Raw genomic sequence first — 22,077 nt, forward strand, 5'->3', positions numbered from 1 at the left:
AAGTTCCTAACATAGAGCTCCAAGTCCTTGGGCTCGACTGTCTCAAGGGTATTGCGTAGCCGCAGATTGTTCCGACTTTTTCTGTTTTCCAAGTCCTCCAGTTTATCCCCTCTATAGCATTGGCTAGTGGGGAAAGCAGGGCATACATAAACAGGGACTTACAAGGTGGACAAAATAAATGCAGACCTGAAAATAAATGGTAGGGAGGGCACTACTCATGAAAGAGATTACCTTTTAATGGTAAAACAGCAGATTAGGCGAGTTGTGAGGGTGTTCCAGTGTGAGTGATATAGTTAGGTAGGAGTAGGACAAGCTCTAATAAAAAGTTAGCCTTGAAATCGTAAAACACTTCTGAAAAGCCGAGTGTACTGGAAGATAAATGAGCAAATTAGTTCACCAAGAATGGAGATGTACAGCGGAAAAAGCAGGAGGCCTAAAACAAAGACTTGTACTAACCAAACAGTGAGTGGAGGTGAGGATTTGCCATATGATGTAGTGGTTGAATTGGTATTAACTGAACCAGGAAAGAACTTAGTCAGGAAGGTCAATGGAGTGAAGGGTGTGCAGCAGAAGAGTGAACAACAGTATCAAAAGCAACAGAGGGATCCAAGCGTATGTGTAAGGAGAAGCTACCCTTAGACTTTGCTGTAAGTAGATCATTGATCACTTTTGTGAGAGCAGTTTTGGTGAAATGTTGAGGAGGAAGCCTGATTACATAGTTTCAAAAAGGATGTTGGAGGTGAGTAAGAGAGATAGGCAATTGTACATGTGTTGCTCATGTAATTTGGATGCAAATGAGAAGCGATAAATAAGGCGGTAGCTGGAGAGGGCAGATTGGGTTGAGAGAGTTTCTTTAAGATTGGTGATATGTGTATTTAGTGGAGGATGACAATGAGCTATTGGAGACAAGTTGAAGAGGTGAGTTAGAGGTGGGCATGCAGTGGGGTAGTGTGAGTGGAGTGTGGAGTCCAGGTGTTAGGGTGAAATTAGTGCATACACATCAACCAGAAGAAGTTGAGAGCGAATTGTTTAGTGCCGGAGGAGGGTTTTTTGTGGTATGCGGGATCTGGCATGAGGAAGTATCTTGTCGAATGGTGTCCGTTTTGACTGTGAAGTAGGTGGCACTCATGGACTGTGAGGGATGAAAGGCTAGAGGAGGTGCAGGTGGGTAGATGTGTGAGTTGAAGTGGCAAAGAAGGGGGTGGTTAGAAGACTGGGTAGATATTAAAGAATTTAGATGAAGGTATGAATTTAGAGTGGAGGAAGTTAGCTTGGAAGCAAGATTTCCTAGAGTGGTGCTCAGCAGTGTGAAATCACTTTTGCAGAGAGTGAGTCTGTTTAGTGTGAAATTTCACTGCCAGAAACTATATGTGGTGACTGGAGCTACATTGTCAAGTCCTGGGTAGTTATAGGAGGAATAGTTTTAGTGAACATCAGAAGTGGATTAGGTAAAGATTATTTAAGTGTGTGTGTGCGCATTTGGGGAGGGGGGTGCATATTTTGTAAGGTGGGGGTGAAAGAAAGAACATAGTGGTCCAGAGAGTGGGAAGTCCAAGTTGGAAAAATTAGAGTAGAGACGACTAGAGCAGATTCAGGAGAAGACCAGGTTAATGGAGTTTCCATCAATGTGGCTGGAAGATTAAGTCCAGTGGAAGAGGCAAACATATAAAATAAATAAGTTTTGCGGCAATAGAGACAGGTAGTGAAGATATATGAGAAAAGGTTGGAGAGATTGGAAGTATCAAGCGAATGGTAAGTTTTGGGGTGGTATGAGTAGATAATATGGAATGCCTAAGGACCTGAGAGTTGAGTCAAAAGTATATTGAATTTGCTAGTAGGAGCTAGAGGACTGCAGGCAAAGAAGATGAGACACAGGTCCCATATTTTCAACCCCTTTTAGATCTGTATTTGCATTTATTACAATTATCTTGTTAATGCATAAATCATCTTTAGTTACTAAGTTTAGAAAATTGTTTTTGCTGGCCCTATAAAGGGGACGACATCCTTTACGGTCAATTTTATGTTGTACCTTCTCCTGTCTATCGGGTGCACTGGGACCTGCATAATTATCTCCAAAAAAGCCTGATGTTATACTGGTATTCATTTATTTGTGTAGAACTGAAAACTGCACAAAAGTTGTAGGAGATTCTCCCTGCCACCACTAGGCTCCTTTGCGGTGCTTAGAACTGCTTCTGGGGGTAGCTGGTACCACCTGAATGCTTACTATGGATCAGGACTGCTGGGTAGTGGGCAAAGCGTTGACGCAGCGATGCTGGGTTCATTGACACAGTACAGCTGGGGAATGAGCTAGAGTGTAAGCTCTTATCTGTTGGTCACAGTATACAACAGGCAGTAAGTGTCATGCAGAATCTTCCAACCGTGATATTTATTGGCTCAAGGGTTCCTTACAAGGACCATTATACATTGGTTTGAGGTACTAGTGATTATTCAGAAGTACAGATGGTATAATACATTACATGGTCAAACAGAGCTCTTTATATACTTTTTCTGACACACATGTTGGCAGGGGGTAAGCCAGCCCCCTTTCCTGGCACCACAAAGTCTGAGATTTTCCATTTAATGATTAGCATCAGGATGTACTCTAAACTTGGATTTAAATGCAATTTAAACGTAACAATATTTACATCAATCTGATTTCCTAAATTACTTGCTGTTAGGTTTCCTATCTCTCTCTGAGGCAGGATAAAAGTCTTAACTTTCCCATCCTGTGCATTCAGGCTAAAGGAGGTGTTGGTCTTTCACAAATGAAAAGGCCTAATTAGCATGCCATCTCCATTCTTCCTTTCTTACAAAAACACATTTCCTCCAACATATTCATACTGAATCAGAAATAGATAAATATCGAATACAAAAATCAGCACCTTTGCAACAATATACATCGGCACACTGCGCTACTAATTGAAATAGTTTTACAATAACTTATTTATAAGTGATTGAGCCACAAGTCCTCTTTCAAATGCATAACCCTTTTATTTGTCTTTTCACCACAGCTTCAGTTAGATCCCGTTGACTTCAAAACCACTCACCTAATGTTCCACACTATAACAAAATGCCTAATGTCAAGGGATAGGTTTTTAAAAATGAGAGGTAAGCCTTTTACATATAAGTGAACAAAAGCTACTCTTGGAGTGACTTAAGTTTTTTTTTTTTAAGTGTCTTTCTTTTTTCTTCTTTTTTTTTTAATTCATAACCAGGTATGGAAATCTTGGGCAACTTATGTAAGGCTGAAGATAATGGCGTTCTTATTTGTGAGTATGTGGATCAAGATAGCTACAAGGAAATAATATGTCATCTTACTCTACCGGATGTGCTGCTCGTAATCTCTACACTAGAGGTGCTGTATATGCTTACAGAACTGGGAGAAGTGGCCTGTGTGAAAATAGCAAATGTAGAGAGAAGCATAGGTAATTAATTGCTTTTATACTTATTTCAATGCTTTGTGAATTTTTTTTTTCTCATTATGCTTTCCAGTATGTAAAAATACAGTAATGCTGCTGAAGAAGAAGGCAAGCTGGAGTCTTAATGTTTGTCTAGGATTGCTATTGTTGTTGTTCAAAACAGAGTACACAAAGACGTGCATAAAGTGAAGTAGGTGGGCCTAGAACATTAACCCTGTGCATTAGAATGGTAATGGAAGCACATTGTGTGTCATTACAGTCATTGTGTGCATTTAGGAGATAGAGTGGATGGCCTAGAACAACATGTAGGCAGTCTAAGCATCTAAGGGTACATCCACATGGATGTTATCTTTGGAGAATGAGCTGCAGGATTGTGTTGCCATATGGCTTGGGTAAGTGGAGTCTTCTGTGGTTTTCATAGGGTAGGTTACAATTGTTATTAAAAAGTGGACAATCCCTTTAAAATGTTGCTTCTGTAAATACGTAGGAAAACGCCGCTTGGTAGTTTTGAAAAATATTGTGTGCATTACTTCATATTGGCTTCACTATAAACAAAAAAATTGCAAAGATAATGCATCCATTTTGTTCTCTGTGCAGCATAAAATAAATTTGTGTGTGAACAGTTTAGTAATTTTAGCATATTTTTTTTGTTTGGGGTGGGGGTTGCAATATTTTTGATCTTAGGTTTTCATTATAGCTGTAAAATTACATCCTAATCTCTTTCTATTTGATTTGGAATTTGTTTGAATATCATTAAGCTTCCACAGTGTGCACCAACTTATGTCTCTAGTCTCAGGGGATTTAAATATTTGATACAAAAATATTAAAATCTGATGCACACCTTAGTAGATTGAAATAAATATTTAGAAGAATCATATGGTGCTGAACCAAGATGATCCATAGGTATTCCAAGTCCACAGAGTAATTTAAGTATGCAACAAAATGCAGCTTACAATTAATGTTCATTTCATACAGTGGCAGTGTAATAAAGCATAAAGTTACACAAATTCAGAGAGACATGGATACAACCTTTTCAGGACCCTTGTCCTTTCCTCCTTTGCCACTTTATGACAAACCACAACAAAGTGAACCCTGAGACATTAACACCCTTTTGTGATTAGCATAGTTAACAAGCCGTTGTGACCTCATTAAATGTTCAATACATAGCAAACATACATAACAGAATGTAAATGTCAGTAGACACACATAAAAATATTATGAAAAACTGCCAGAATCTAAACTAATAATCTCAGTCGCAAATAGTGGTTACTTGTATTCAGTGGAGACTTTGGGTAGGCATAAATATCGCCAGACTCATTATGTGATATAGAAGCCCACATAGGGCAAAGTGTGAAAAATCTGCAGATAGACTTAGGATTTTATTATGCCTAAATGGTTAAATGCAGTACTACTGATCCTTTTGATAGTTTGCTTGTTTTGATACTAAGAGCAGAGTTGAACATGTTTGTGTCCTGAACATGAAAAAGTGCATTTACTTGCATGTAGTCAGTCACATTTCAAGAGGAGTCCAGTTATACATCGCTAACATATGTGCCATGTTATATCGGTAGTAATAAGGGAGTATCATTACATCCCACAATGTGGCTGAAGTCACATTACCTTATGATGCACAAGAGAGAATTGTGTCTGGACAGTTATAAAGGAAAAAATTTGCATGATCCATCTAAAATATAATTCTATACCAAATTCAAATTGCTGCCTTTTGCTTTCTTATTTTTGAATATTGTTTGAAATATGTAAAATAAATAAATTATGTTAATGGTAACATTGTTGCTATTTCTCTATGTAAAGGATATTGTTCCCATGACACCTGTTGGCTATAAATGCCTACTGTAGTTGTTTTTTTTGTGTTTTTTAGTGGAAGTTCCTACTTTAGATTCTTTTTAGAAATAACTTTGTTTTCCATTTTGTTTTCAAATTTTTATTTTTTCAATACTTAACAAATATTTGTGTTTATCATTGTAGATACCCTGGTGTGTCTAATTTCTATGGACATACAAATGTTTGGACCTGATGCCCTTACGGCAGTCAAACTTATTGAACATCAAAGCTCCAATCATCAAGTGGTTTCAGAAATTCGTCCTCAGACAGTGGAGCATGTTAGCGCTGCAGTCAATGCAAGCCCAGTCCCAGGTGAGATTTTCAAGTTCTGAAATGTTGCCGTTTATGTTGTGTTCTATATACAGTGGTGGTAGGAATTTAAATTTGCATTCTTTTTACGTAAGATTAGATCTATATTTTTATTTAATAATCCATTGAAAAGAACACACAAATAGCTATTCTATATCTTTAATTGATCACATTGGTCCATCATTCACTGTCTTTGTCTTACAATTTCACATACTTTTGCCTTCAATCAGCTCTGTTAAGTATTTGAGTTGTATGTTCCATTGATTAAGATTACCATCAGTTGTTGCAAAACAAACACAAAATTATCACAATTGGGCCTCGTACACGATTTTTTTTTAAAGCATTTAACGCACATTCTGTAAGAATATTAGATGCTTTTAAAAATTGTAAAATTACAATTTTAGTTGTTTGGGGATGTTTATTTAGTGATTGTTAGAACATGTTTTGACTAGACCTTTAATTAGCGTGGTTTAAAAATGCTCATTTGTACAAGCACTTAGAGGTCTAAGAGAGGGGTAGGTTAGAAGACTGTTGCTGAAGACTTTGGTCTCCATTAATCCTCTTCAAGTCAATGTACAAATGTAGGAAATTCAAAATAATTGTTACTTTTCCCTGGATTGTTAATGTACACCATGGTCAAAAACACCAATAGCATTGTGTACATTACTCAGAAAGGTAAAAAAAACAACGCTTTGTCATAGCTTATTTCCAGTCCTTTCTTTTGTTGTCCAATCGACTTCACAAGTTTACCATGAGCTAAACATTGATCAAGAGTTGAGTACATGGATTATAGTGGAATACGAATATATATCAAAAAAGATCATTGCTTAGTAACTCAGGCTTTTTAACTGGATGATTTAGGAGAAGATTTAAGTAATGTATTGAGAATATTTAAGAAGAAAGTGGAATATTTGGAATAAAAGAGAAACATGCTTGAATAAAAATCTACAATACAAAAAGAATCCGTCATAAAAGAGGAGTAAGACGGTGGGAATATTATAGTTTTGAACTGCTTTGCAGCTGTAGGACCCAGATTACCAAGGTGTTTCCTAAACCATTTGTCACCTTAGGCCGTACAGAAACTGTTTGATTTATTTCATATTGCCTGTATTCACAGCAATTATGTTCTTGTTAATAATTTTCAGGTGCAGTTATATTATGTAATTGGTTCTGTTCTTTCAGTCTCTGTAGCAAATTCTGGAATATGGGTTATTCTAATGTAAAAACTTTTATATATTATATTTCACTTAGCTTCCAGACCAGTCCCAGCACACGCTGTGCCACCTCCTGGAATTGTAGAAATAGACAGTGAAAAGTTTGGCTGTCAATGGTAAGTGCAGATTGCATTTGTAAGTTCCTTGTGTTCTCAAAATGTAATTTGTTTGACTGTTATTAATTCTATACATATTCATTAAAACCACAGTAATGGCAAACCTCATTCATTAGCATGCGTGGAAAGTAGAAAAGTAACAGTTATATTTCTCCTGCTCACATTTTTTTTTTTTTATCAATTAGGCTTTATACTACTACTTTAACAATTATCGATTGAATGCTAAATAATTGTAGTTCTGTGTAACAATAGACATGTCCTCCATATATTAAACTACACCAGTGTCTTTAAAACATTTGAAAAACTTTTAGAATAAAAATAAACCTTTGTAAATAATTGTGGGTTTGTCTTAAAGAGAATGTGTCACATTTGTTTTATAGTGGTTTATATAGTGCAAGTGTAGGAACGTCGTGTGTGTATATCATCATCATCATTTATTTATATAGCGCCACTAATTCCGCAGCTCTCTCTCTCTCTCTCTCTCTCTCTCTCTCTCTCTCTCTCTCTCTCTCTCTCTCTCTCTCTCTCTCTCTCTCTCTCTCTCTCTCTATATATATATATATATATATATATATATATATATATATATATATATATATATATATATATATATATATATATATATATTAGTGTGTGTGTATATATAATGTACGTACGTACGTTTTATTTATATATATATAATGTACGTACGTACGTACGTACGTACGTACGTTTTTGTTTATATATATATATATATATATAGTACGTACGTACGTACGTGTATATATATATATATATATATATGTACGTACGTACGTACGTGTATATATATATATATATATATGTACGTACGTATATATATATATATATATATACGTACGTACGTACGTACGTGTGTATATATATATATATATGTACGTACGTACGTACGTACGTACGTGTATATATATATATATATATATATATATATATATATATATATATATATATATATATATATATATATACACACACATACATATATGTATACATATATAATGTATATGTGTGTGTGTATATAAGTATGTGTATATATATATATATATATATACACACACACACATATACATTATATATGTATACATATATATACACACACACACATACATATATATACACATTATATATGTATGTATGTATATAATATATATATATATATATATATATATATACACACACATACATTATATATGTATGTGTGTATATATATATATATATATATATATATATATATATATATATACACATATACATTATATATGTATACATATATATACACACACACACATACATATATTTACACATTATATATGTATGTATATATATATATATATATATATATATATATATATACACACACACATTATATATGTATGTGTGTGTATATATATATATATATATATATATATATATATATATATATATATATATATATATATATATATATAATGCGTACGTACGTACGTACGTACGTACGTACGTACGTACGTACGTCCAATATATATATATATATATATATATATATATATATATATATATATATATATATATATATATATATATATATATATATATATATACATATATGTATACATATATAATGTATGTGTGTGTGTATGTATATGTATATATATATATGTGTGTGTGTGTGTGTATATATATATATGTGTATATATATATATATATATATACACACGTATGTATGTGTATGTATATATATATGTATGTATGTATATATGGAATTTAGACTGTAAGCCCCAATGTGCCAGGGACTGACGTGAATGAGCACAGCGCTGCGGAATTTGTGGCGCTATATAAATAGCTGATGATATAGATATATTACATTTAGGGCATAGCGGTGTTTTTTTGTTTTACGAAGGGGGGGGGGAGGGAAGTGGGGAGAAGGGGGGTGGGGGATAGTTGCTTAGGAGTAGGATGGGCGGGGAGGATGTGTGAGTGTCATTCAGGTCAGGTACTGGGTAATGTTTTCTGTGGAACCAGAACATTAATATTTTACACTTGCATAGTCCGCTAACTTCAAAATACAACACACTAATAAAACCAAATGTGATGAATCCTCTTTAAAAATGTGTATAATAAACTATAGTGTGGTTTTTAAAATATTACAGAAAAAAAATTGCTTTAATAATTGATTTATCATTTAGGTAACTAGAGTATATTCTGATTTGGTCATCTTGCCATCCCTGTACCTTTTGTCATTTGACATGTAAATCATTTACTATATTTCAACAAATTGGTGGATTTTCTCATGTGCAATCACAGGCATGAACACAATAGCAATAACTGTTTATGCACAATAATACAAACTGATAAGGAAAAATTAGAAAAGAAAACAGTTGATGAAAAAATTACTAAGCATTAATTAACCTGTTAGTGGATGGAATTGAATATTCCTTTCAAATAGCTATGTGGCCTTACACATACACTGGGATATTTGCAAATTGTCATATTTCAAAATAGACCATTTGAAGAACCATCGGGTCTTTGTTTTTCACACAGGCTAAATGCACATTTTGAAGTAAGTCCAGATTGTTCAGTCTCCCGATCAGAAATGTATTCTGAATACCTCTCAACTTGCAGCAAATTGGCTAGAGGTGGAATTCTAACGTCCTCTGGATTCTACAAATGTCTGCGGTATGGCAACTTTTCCACCTTGCTGGTGTTTTTATTGCAAATAAAATGTTTTTTTTTTCTCAGAGTCTAAATTTCTAGGTTATGTGCTTTATATTGCTAAACATGTATTTGTGAACTTATAATGTATAAAATTAGAAACATGGCTTAAATTAACATTATCAAATACTTTTCATAAGAAATAATGTTTTAAAGGAAGTTTAGTTTTAGACAATTTTTATTGCCTTTCACTACAACACAGCAACTGCATGGATGATAAAGTTGTCCAAAGGTTTGTATCCCCAGTAAGTACATTTTGAGGACATTGTAAATGTTTAAGTAGTATGTAATTGGCAGCAAGTGTTAACTTTTTTTGGAGGGAGACTGGGGTTGTTACAGCCTGCTTATGTCACTAGTGGAAAGAGTACAGGGTCTGAGGAAAGTAGTCAAACTCTCAGGAATAATACGTTTTTACCTTGCATGTATTTAATGGAGTGAAGTACGCATTTGCAGTGCAAAAAATACTGACACTAAAATGTTGACACTTTTTAAATACTGACAAGTAGAAAATACCTAATCTTGTAAACACTGACATGCGAAAAATACAGACAGCCTAAATATCTATATATAAGAAATCCCAACACACAAAATACTGACAGGGTGATTGCCAACAGTGAATGTCGACAATCAGACTGATGACATTAAGAGGGTCCGGCTGCTGTATACTGTTAAAAATAGAGCGATTAAACTCTATTAACCCTAGTGCTGCCAGCCTACTGCTGCTTTCCGTGAAATCAGGGACAAAAGCGCGGGGGTCCTTCCGATTTTGTCTTGTGCCGAATGCACTAGTGCTCCTCCTACACTTCTGGGGTGTTAGTTGTAGGAAGAGCCCTAGTGCTTTCCACAGCGCAGTGACAGGGGCTTTACACCACTCCATCCGAGGCTTGGCATTGGTCTTGGTGATGTGAGGCTTGCATGCAGCTGCTCGGCAATGGAAACTCATTCCATTAAGCTCCCGCTGCACAGTTTATGTGCTTACATTAATGCCAGTGGAAGTTTGGAACTCTTCAGCTATGGAATCGGCAGAGCGTTTTGTCGACTTTTACGCATCATGCGCCTTAGCAGTCGACTGCGCTCTGATTTTATGTGGTCTTGAGCTTCATAACTGAGTTGCTGCTGTTCCTAAACGTTTCCACTTTTTAATAATATCACTTACAATTGACCATGGAATATCCAGCAGGAATAAAATTTCTCAAACCATCTTATTGCAAAGGTGGCATCCTATCACAGTGCAACGCTTGAAGTCACTGAGCTCTTCAGAACAATCTATTTTGTATCGCAGATATTTGCAAATGGAGACTGCATGGCTAGGTGCTTGATTTTATACACCTCTGACAACGGGTCTGATGGAAATCCCTCAATTCACTAATTAACAGGTGTGGCCAAATACTATTGTCCATATAGTGTACAAATGTATATTTCTCTTTTCCTGCCATTGGGGGACACTGCGAGACATTGGGGTATAGTGTTGGGTCCAGGAGTCTTTGTCACTTTATCTACTAGTAGATCTTTGCTCTCCTCCCCTACTATGCCCCTCCTCTCCTGTGAATTCCTCAGTTTCTTTAAAGTGACTAGGAGCAAAGGTCACTAGGGTATGGGCTCCTGCCTATACCAAGTTAGATTTATAGTTTACACGTTTTTATTTTTATTTCCCTATAGGTGCATCGCGGGGCTCGATCTCAAGACCCAGGTGAGTGAACAAGACTTGGCTCTGCTCACTCCGGGTCCCGCAGAAGGTAAGAAGCAGCTGAGGCTCACTTACTGGCACCTCTGTCGGCAATCCCCTAGAGAACGAGCATTACAGAGGGCAATTTTGGGGAACCACAGTTTAATTCTGGCCAGAAGCTGGATCCATACGTGGAGAGCACAGTAATTGGGATTACTCGATCCCGCAGCCCCAGCCCCGCTAGCGGACAAGAAAGTGAAGCTGCATCAGCTTCTCCTCCCAGACCGCTGTTCATGCCGGCAAGTCCCCGCTCAATCCCCTTGACAACAAGCAGAAGGGGGGCGGTAAGCATCACTCACACTCCTTAGGAGGTGAGAGAGGATGCAGGATACGGCGCACGCACCTGGGCTAATTAACATAGCTCCATGTTGAAGGAGGCACTATCGCAGGAGACAAGAAGCGGGCGGCAACATAGAGACAGGAAGAGGAGGAGGTACAAACAGACTTCCTTCCTCTCAGGCATTTCAGGATTCTGCCTGCACGTGGAGACACAGGGACACCACCGGAGCAGCGCCGCCTGACTCTCCTACTCTGCCTCTCCTCTGCTGACACGCTCGGCTATCGGTACAGGCTGGTGCCTATTAAGCATACAAACGAAGGTTTTTTTGTTATTATAGAACTGTGATTTTATTGCACTCTAGTTCTTTCACAGACAGCACTGTACCTTATATGATTAGAGGAGGGGTGCTTTGACATTCTAGGACTACCCTGTATAGAGACTCGGTAGATTTCCTAGCTCAACAACCATCAGCCTTTAATTTCTTCAATACTGTATTATCTTAAGTTCCTTAAGAAAGGACAATGACTGAGAAGGGGACAGCAAAAAGCAAGGGACACTCTGTAGTTTCTGCGTTGTATTATACCTGTGCCAAATGTAATACTAAATTTTCAGTTGGACAGACAGACCGAAACGCCCTTTGCGCAGCCTGTAATGCTGACGCCCAGGCGAGAAAAGCTTCAATGCAGGAGGCGTCTATAGCAGTGGAAGAACCGCTTTGGCTACGATCCTTCTCATCAACCGTGGAAAGACTAGCTAACGCCATGCTGCGGGTAGCAGAGGTACGTGAAAGCTCCACTCGCTATCATACACAGTCAGGCTGATGAAAACTCAGCCCCACAGACAGGGGCAGCCCTCAGGGAAGATAGATTAATGTCTATTACTCATAGGGGCAAGAGGATTATCTCGGATACGATTGAAGACCAGGATCAGGAATCAGATTTCTCCTCACCTGAGGAAGGAGAGTTAGAGTTAGACCCAGAGGGTGAGGACCACCATGACTATGATGCAGTCTCGGCAAATAGTGTAGAGGGTCTCATTTTAGGGATCAGGCATACCTTGGGGTTTGCTGAACCTGAGCCCTCGGCACCCACAGGGGTCTCCCTTTTTAAGAGAATAAAGGCACAATTACCAGCATTTCCACATTCACCAGAAATGTTCGAGATTATAGCTGAGGCCTGGCAAAAGCCCAATAAGCAGTTTATGATGCCGTCCAGATTCAAATCCCTGTGCCCCTTGCCACCAGAGGAGGCGGTAAAATGGGAAGCTTTACCTAGGGTAGATACCCCAGTAGCACGGCTAGCGTCGTCCTCGGCCATTCTCGTTCAGGAGCGGATAGCCCTCAAAGATCACACTGATAAAAAGTGCGACTTAGCGCTCCGCTCAGCATACACTGCAATCGGCAGTTTGTTTAGACCAAAATTGGCCGGAGCATGGACTATCAAAGCCATTCAACTATGGACTGAGGAATTAATTAGAGGCCTTAAGAACAGCACTCCTCGGACGGAGCTCTTGGACGTAGCAGAGCACGTCCTAGAGACGGCTGAGTATGTAGCAAATGCCCACAGAGACACTGTATCTGTTAACGCCAGGTCCTCTGCACTTGTAGTGGCGGCTCGCCGCAGCCTATGGCTACGATCGTGGGTGGTAGATGCTGATTCTAAGAAAGCTCTAGAGAATTTACCCTTTGATGCCGTAACCCTCTTTGGCTCAGAACTTGAGAGGGTGATTCACGAAACTACGGGGGGAAAGAGCACTGCTCTTCCGATGGTAATCAATAGACCCCGCCAGGGCAGATTTCGGAATTTTGCCCGAGGCGGGGGAGCCCCCCCCTAGAGGCCAGTTCTCAGCTTCTAGAGGAGCATTTAACAAGAGGGGGCAGGAGCGCTACTAGGAGGGGATCCTCGCGCCCAGCGGAAAAGAACTCCGCGTGACCGGGGCCCTTCTGGGGGAGATAGAGGTAGGGGCACGACTCCTTCATTTCAGGGATCAATGGTGGGCGTCCACAACGGATCTCTGGATTTGAGGGATAGTGTCCCGAGGCTACGTCATAGACTTAGCCCAGTCCCCCAGACAAAGATTCTTTCGCACCCCCATTCCTCTTTGTCCAATCAAGCGCAAGGCGCTCCAAGAGGCCATCCAAAGACGTCTGGCAGCACAGGTAATAGGGCGGGTACCTCCCCGTGAGAGGGGTTAAGGGTTTTACTCAAACATTTTCCTCGTACCAAAGCCAGACGCCACTTTCAGGCCCATTCTAAATCTCCAGTTGCTAAACAAGCAACTAAGGGTTCAGAAATATCATGGAATCCCTGCGTTCAGTAATAGCAAGTATAGAGCAAGGGGAATACCTAGCATCCATAGACATCAAGGATGCCTACCTGCATGTCCCTATATGGAAGGGACACCAGTGCCTTCTACGCTTTGCGGTAGGAGAGGCACATTTTTAGTTCAAGGCCCTCCCCTTCCTCCTAGCAACGGCTCCCAGGGTATTTACCAAGGTCATGGCGACCATGGCGAGTCTCTTGCGGCAAAGGGGAATTACTATTATCCCCTACCTCGACAACCTTCTCTTGAAGGCCCCGTCAGCTGCTCTCCTATCACAGCACGTATAGATCACAAAGGAATTCCTTCGGAGCCACGGCTGGGTGTTGAACATACCAAAATCGTCACTAACCCCAGCGCAGCAGATGCGATTCCTGGGCCTGATATTCGACACTCAGACCCAGAGAATATATCTCCGGTCAGACAAGGCTTTAGCACTGCGCAGGAAGGCAAAAGCCCTCCTAGCAAGGAAAAGAGTCTCTATCCTCAGTTGCATGAAACTCCTGGGAACAATGGTTTCCGCATTCGAAGCAGTCCCATTCGCACAGTTACATTCCCTCCCACTTCAGACAGAGATCTTACACAAGTGGTCGGGATCCCAAAGCCGTTTAGACAGACAGATCGCTCAGCTGTCCACACGCACAAGGCTATCCCTAGCCTGGTGGACATCCAGAAACAATCTGAAGAAGGGCCAATCCTTACAGACCTGGTCTTGGACGCCCGTCAGAACGGACGCAAGTCTGTCAGGGTGGGGGGGTGTAACTGGACATCTGAGGCTACAGGGGCTCTGGTCCCCTCAGGAAGCCAGACTACCGATAAACATTCTGGAACTCAGAGCAGTATACAATACTCTGACAAGAGCCCAGGGGTTCCTATCAGGAAAGCCTCTACAGATACAATCGGACAATGCCACCACGGTAGCCTACATAAACTACCAGGGCGGCACTCGCAGTTCAGCGGAAATGCGAGAGGCGGAATGGATAATGGCAGGGGCAGAACTTCATGTACTCAGGATTTCGGCCATCTTCATACGGGGGGTACAGAATTGGGAAGCCGACTTCCTCAGCAGGCAAAGACTCCACCCAGGGGAATGGGCCCTAAACAGGCAGGTATTCTCTCTGCTTGTGGATTGCTGGGGGACACCAGACCTGATGGCTTCCATACTAAACCATCAGGTCACGCGGTATGGTGCAAAGGCACGAGACCCAGGAGCAGAGCTCACAGACGCCATGACGACCCCATGGAGGTTTCGCATGGTCTACATATCCCCCCATCCCCATGCTGTCTCGGGTACTAAAGAAGTTAAAAAGAGAACGGGTGCCTGCGATTTTAATAGCCCCGTATTGGCCACGCAGAGCGTGGTTCACAGACCTTCTGGGGCTGGCAGCCCCCCCATTCCACCTTCCCATGTGAACAGATCTTCTGGTTCAGGGTCCTTTCTTCTACCAAGGTTTAGATCGGTTAGCTTTGACGGCGTGGCTACTGAAACCCTAGTACTCAAGGCTAGAGGGCTCTCACAGCAGGTAATTACAACCATTATGAGGGCCAGAAAGCCTTTATCGTCTTCCATATATTACAGGGTTTGGAAGGCTTACATTATGTGGTGCGAATCTAAGGGATTCCACACTTCCAAATTTTCCCTCCCACGCTTACTAGACTTCTTACAGGACGGCCTAGACAAGGGCCTCCGCCTAGGGTTGCTCAAAGTACAGGTATCAGCTCTGTCCGTGTACTTTCAGAGAAAGATAGCAGACTTCTCAAGCATTAAAACGTTTCTGCAGGGGGTTCTTCACATACAGCCCCCATTTTCTCATCCAGTGGAGCCTTTGGACCTCAACTTGGTTCTTGGGGCCCTCACCAAGTCCCCGTTTGAACCTTTACACTCGGCGACATTGAGACACTTGACTTGGAAAACAGCATTCCTCTTGGCTCTAGCATCAGCGCATAGAGTGTCGGAACTAGGGGCGCTTCGCAGTGACCCCCCCGTTTCTCATTTTCCATTCAGACAGGGCGGTACTTCGCACTAAGCCCTCGTTCTGCCCTAAGGTAGTTTCCAGATTCCACCTGAATCAAGAGATAGTGGTTCCGGCGTTCAGGGTCAGAAAGGACTCCCAAGAGGAGGCTTTTCAGTTACTTGATGTAGTCTGAGCACTGCACTGTTATATAGACCGCACGGCTCCTGTTAGGAAAACCACAGATCTATTTGTCCTCTATGAGGCCAACAAGAGGGGGTGGCCAGCTTCAAGGCAATCAATTGCCTGCTGGATCACATCCACAATTCGGTAGGCCTACATTACGGCCTCACAACCCGTTCCGCAAAGATTAAAGGCGCATTCTACCAGAGCAGTAGGCGCCTCTTGGGCAGCTAGACACGGCACGTCGGCGGAACAGTTGTGTAGAGCGGCGACGTGGTTCTCCGTCCACACGTTCACCAAATTTTACAGGTTACAAGGCTTCGCGTCGGCTGATGCAAGCTTTGGCCGTAGAGTTTTACGCGCAGCTGGTCCAGAGCAATCCCTCCTTTGAGGAAGCTTTGGTCTCGCAGTGTCCCCCAATGGCAGGAAAGAGAAAATAAGATTTTTACTCACCGTAAAATCCTTTTCTCTGACTCCATTGGGGGACACTGCGCACCCTCCCTTGCTCTGTATATAGTTCTGTGTGAAAAGTATTATCATATGTTTCTATACTTTAAGACCTTCCAGGTATTATCACCTCCTTTCTTCTCACGCTTGGTTAGTCAAAACTGAGGAATTCACAGGAGAGGAGGGGCATAGTAGGGGAGGAGAGCAAAGATCTACTAGTAGATAAAGTGACAAGACTTTTGGATCCACTACTATACCCCAATGTCTCGCAGTGTCCCCCAATGGCAGGAAAGAGAAAAGGATTTTATGGTGAGTAAAAATCTTATTTTTGTACAAAACGACTTTAATTGCACCTTGACCCTCTCCTTAAACAACAAAATAGTTTCTATGTCTGTGTGCAGCATTCACCCACAGGAGTTCTGTTGACCACACAGTGCAAGCTGGTTGGGGTGTATGACGAGCAGCCAGATTTTTAAGCCGTTTGTCCCTTTATACATGGCTGCCTGATGCTTCAATGACAGATCTGTGCAGCTCAGAGTGCCTAGATCACGATGTTCATCTCCTGTCTCTTAGCCTTTACATCTGTCCATGCTGACCAATAGCATTACACATATATCACTGGATATCATCAGCCTACCCAGTTTTCCACCTTAACAGTCAGGATGGGGCCATACACCAATTATGACTAAACAATATTTACATCTATGTCTAACCTTACCCAACCAAACACAGGGGGAGGCTAACTGGAGGCATTGGGGCAGGGAGTCTGCTCTTGCTTTGGTCTCGTCTTTCGCAGATTTCATACTATGACCGGGCTGGAACCAGTATAGCTTTCTCTCCATTAATGCTGTATATACTTGCAATATGTTGTGTAACTTTAAATATATGCATCCTTGCATTGTACGTTTGTAATTACAGTATAAGTAATACTATGTGTTAGAAAAGTGTATCATGAGAGATCTGACCCCCTAAGGGTGTATCAAATCTTCATGCATAAAATTGATTTCTGTTAGGTCTCTGAAGTCTAATAATACAATGGAAACCTTAGATTAATGTTTGCATAAAATACAGTTTTTAAGTCCATATATACTTTTTATTTATAGGAGGGTTTACTGTAATTTAACTTTTTCTTTTGCTCTGAACAAAAGATACAAAAAAGATTAGGGCACCAGTTAGAAAAGTGTAGTAAAAACTGTAGTAAGAAGTGATATAATTTAATTATGTAATTTTATCCAGTTCTTTGCATATTTTTTATAAATGTCCCTCTTACATTTGATTCTCTTTTGCGTTTCCATAATATTTGTTTCTTAGATTCATCTTTCTTCAGATGGTTTTGGTTAAGTTTATGTAGTAATCCCAGTATAACTCAATAAGTTCACATGTTTTACAGGTCTGTATTCCCAAACCACAACATAAAAAGAGTAGAAGATCCAAACAATAATGGACAAGCTCATATCCATGTTTCTGGTGTGAAAAGAAGGACCCTACCACTTCCTATTCAGATGTACTATCAACAGCAACCAGCTACTGCTGTCAGGGTTGATATGGTTTCGGACACTGCAGGTTTTATACTCTTTTAATACATTATAATATAAATGTTGATGTCATATGATGAAGTAATTTTCCTTCCCAGCTCCAGAAAGTTCAAAGTTCAAAAGCTAAAAAAGTTATGATTAATTAGGTTTTCTCTTTCCTACCATTGGGGGACACTGCGGAAGATTGGGAGTATAGTAGGTGGCACTAGGAGTTTAGGCACTTATCAACTTGTTTGTTCCTCACACTCCTCCCTTACTATGCCCCTCCTCTCCAGCTCAGACCTCAGTTTTTTCTAAGATGGCAAAACTCGGGGTAAATGTACATTAATTATTTTGGTGAAAGAGTGTTTTGAATAACCTATTGCATGTTTTGTTTTTTACCATCCTGATTTTCCCTATATAACTGGATACAAAAATATATTTATTCGATTGTTAACAAAAGTAAACCATATAAAAATTACTTTGGTCAACCCCTCAAAAGAATTCCTATGCCATAAAGGGAAGAAAACACTCTGGTCATGAATTGATTAATAATCATTTACATCTTAGCCCAGTGTTGGCTAACCTGTGACACTACATGTGTTGTGAAACTACAAGTTCCAGCATGCTTTGTCAGTATATTGGAGTTTATTGCTGCAAAGGTATGCTGGGACTTGTAGTTTCACAACACATGTAGTGTCACAGGTTAGCCAACACTGTATAGCCTTATTTCAACGCATGTGTAAATATTCGTGAGTACAATTTTTATATTGATAAGAAGCGGTTGGGTTAGGGGAATGAATACAGGATAGCTCAAAATTAAATTGTCTAAGGTGGTAACAAATGTGTGCTTATATGTATTATAAGAAATTATATATTTCTTGCTGTGGATTGTATGTAATGTTACAGTGGTCCTTGACAGTATAGAAACACATGTAGTGCTTGTAACATTTCAATTCAGATACACTGTGGTTGCACCGCAGATTTACCCAATGGACCTTATAACGATTTTCTTACATATTCTATACGTTAATAATTTTTATTAATTCATATGTACTTTTAGGAATGCCGCAAGGAGTAGTGAATCCTTTCCAGAGAGGTCTGAATGCTAACCAAGCTCCTAATCTGACCGCAACACAAATGTCTTTTCCTATTCAAGGCATCCACAGTGTGGCACAGACAATTTGTCGGATACCACCGAATCCTCACAGTCAAGCCCAGCATCAACAGAATACCACAGTGACTGTAATACAGAATAAAACTCCAATTTCCTGTGAAGTAGTTAGGGCTGCAGTAATACAGGGTTCGGTTCAACATTCAGCAGTTCCTGTCACTATTGCTTTGGGAGGACCAACACAAGCTTCTATAGTTCAAAATCACAGCAATCCAGGACAACAGCCTTCTGTTACTGTAGTGGGCTCTCAGGCTTTGTTTCACCATCCATCTGTTATTAAGCAACAGTCCCCACTGCACACTGTGGTACCGGGCCAGATAACATCAGGCACTCCTGTAGCAGTTATTCAGCAAGCAGTTTCTCAAGGTCACATATTTGGTAGAATGCAAAATATGCCAGCAGGAACATCAGGACTTCCACAAGGTCAGCAGTTAATCACTACATCATCCCAAACTGTTCAGGTCCCATCCCAACAATCCCCAGCTTCCAATCAACAGAAAGATACAGTTATCATAACTCCACAACAATATGTAACAACTTCATCATCAAATATAGTAACTGCTACAACTGTACAGAATTTCCAAGTTGCGGCAGGGCAGGTGGTTACGATAGCTGGTGTCCAGAATACTCAGACCTCTAGAATTGGTTTCCAGAATATTGCTCCAAAACCCCTTTCTTCTCAGCAAGTATCATCTACAACAGTAGTTCAACAGCCACAGCAGCAACAACCTCAGCAGAGCGTAGTAATTGTTAGCCAGCCAGCTCAACATGGTCAAGCGTATGCACCAGCCATTCACCAAATTGTTCTCACTAATCCATCTGCAATTCAAACTGGGCAGACTGTTCAGTTAACTGGGCAAACAAATATAGCACCTTCATCTTCTCCTATACCAACTTCAAATAACCAGCTCCCACCTATAATGACGTCTTCCCCCACCACACCAGTTTCACAAGGACCCCCTCCTACTGTTAGCCAAATGCTTTCTGTAAAAAGGCAACAGTTGTCACCAGCACCTCACCAACAGCAGCAGGCACAAGTTCAGCAACAGCAGCAGGCACAAGTGCAAGCTCCGCAATCACAGTCAACCCAGCAGGTACAAGTACAGGTTCAGCAGCAACAGCAGCAGGCCCAGAGTGCAGGTGTTGGACTTTCTACTTCTAGTGAGTCCAGCCTAATTAAACAACTGTTGCTTCCAAAACGAGGACCTTCAACACCTGGAGGAAAACTCATACTCCCTGCTCCTCAAATACCACCTCCCAACAATGCAAGAGCACCAAGTCCTCAGGTGGTATATCAAGTAGCCAATAATCAAACACCTTCCTTTGGCGTACAAGGGCAGCCTGCAACGCAACAAATACTGGTTGGGCAACAAAATGTGCAGTTAGTTCAGAGTACAATGCCGAACCAAACTGCTGTACAGACTGTCCCAATTTCAAACTTACAAATCTTGCCAGGCCAGTTGATTTCAAACTCCCCAGCAACAATATTTCAAGGAACTTCAGGCAATCAAGTTACCATAACAGTTGTGCCAAACACAAGCTTTGCTACAGCAACAGTAAGCCAGGGAGGTACTCCTCAGATTATTGCACCAATAGGTGGGACACAGACAGGAGTTGGATTACAGGTACAAACTCTTCCGGCTGCTCTTACGCAACCAGGTGGGCAGTTATCAGGATCTGCTGCTTCTCCCCCATTTAAGGGTGATAAAATAATTTGCCAAAAGGAGGAAGAAGCGAAGGAAGCCACAGGCTTGCACGTGCATGAACGTAAAATTGAAGTGATGGAAAATCCTTCTTGTCCGAAAGGTTCTGCAAACACCAGCAATGGGGAAACTAATCAAAAGGAAGTGCAAACAGGAAGTCTTTTGAATGGTAAAAAGTGTGACTCCACTCTACCTCCTTCAAACTCAGGGAAAACTCAGAATGAGGCCAGTCAAGTGGTCACTAATGGGTCATCTGTGGAATTGGGGGAAAATGGAGCTTCTATAAAGCAAAACTCTGAACTGTCCGATATGCAGGATAGTAAAGCGGACTTTAAAAGACCACAAGTTAATGGGATTTGTGATTTTGAAAAGGCAGACTGTTCTCATTTGAGCAAAAGCTTTCCAAATCACAAAGCTTCCAATCATGTAGGAAATGGTGAAATATCTCCATCAGAGCAACAGGAGCTTTTAGATTCTTCTCAACAATTTACTGCCAAAGGTGATCAAATGGAGAAACTTTCAAATGGACCTATAATACCCAACAGTTTGTCACATTTTGCAAGTAGTACCCATGATGCTTCAAACATTGCAATTCAGATACACTGTGCTAGCACCTCAGACATACCCAATGGACCTGTAGTTTCCAGTTTAAATTCAGATGTGCCTCAGCAACGTCCGTCTGTAGTTGTATCAACACAGTCTACAGCCTCTCTTTTACCAGGTCATCAAGTAATAGCAGTGCCCCATATGGGACCCAGGATTTCTCCGTCTGCATTATCTGTCGATGTACGGTCTACTAATGGCACATTGGAATGCAAAGCTATAAAACGACCAGCAGAGGACAATGACCGGGAATCTGTCCCAGTAATTCCCAATAAAGTGGGAGTGAGGATTGTTACAATCAGTGACCCTAACAATGCTGGGTGTAGTGCAACAATGGTTGCTGTGCCAGCAGGTGTTGATCCAAGCACTGTAGCTAAAGTAGCAATAGAAAGTGCTGTTCAGCAAAAGCAGCAGCAGCATCCTCTTACTTTTGTACAGACAGTGGTTGCACAGGTAAGTGTTTATATGTTCTCAAATAAAATGTACAATTGTTTTGAGTTTAAAGAAATTGAAGTGAAATGTAACACTTCTGATAACTAAACTTAATATGCAGATTCACTCGCTTAA

The 22,077-nt window shown here is 40.5% G+C and overlaps 1 protein-coding gene across 1 annotated transcript in view; it reads left to right on the forward strand.

Moving 5' to 3' along the window:
- Positions 1-22,077, forward strand: part of ARID2 (AT-rich interaction domain 2) — a 92,078-nt gene that overhangs the window by 44,399 nt on the left and 25,602 nt on the right. Inside the window, exons 9-15 of the mRNA XM_075209080.1 lie at positions 3,012-3,108; positions 3,216-3,425; positions 5,406-5,573; positions 6,822-6,900; positions 9,439-9,573; positions 17,907-18,079; positions 19,094-21,963. Of these exons, the coding sequence (XP_075065181.1) occupies positions 3,012-3,108; positions 3,216-3,425; positions 5,406-5,573; positions 6,822-6,900; positions 9,439-9,573; positions 17,907-18,079; positions 19,094-21,963 (3,732 nt within the window). The remainder of the gene's footprint in view (positions 1-3,011; positions 3,109-3,215; positions 3,426-5,405; positions 5,574-6,821; positions 6,901-9,438; positions 9,574-17,906; positions 18,080-19,093; positions 21,964-22,077) is intronic.

The sequence above is a fragment of the Mixophyes fleayi genome, chromosome 4 (assembly GCF_038048845.1).
Source record: "Mixophyes fleayi isolate aMixFle1 chromosome 4, aMixFle1.hap1, whole genome shotgun sequence".
Taxonomy (NCBI): domain Eukaryota; kingdom Metazoa; phylum Chordata; class Amphibia; order Anura; family Limnodynastidae; genus Mixophyes; species Mixophyes fleayi.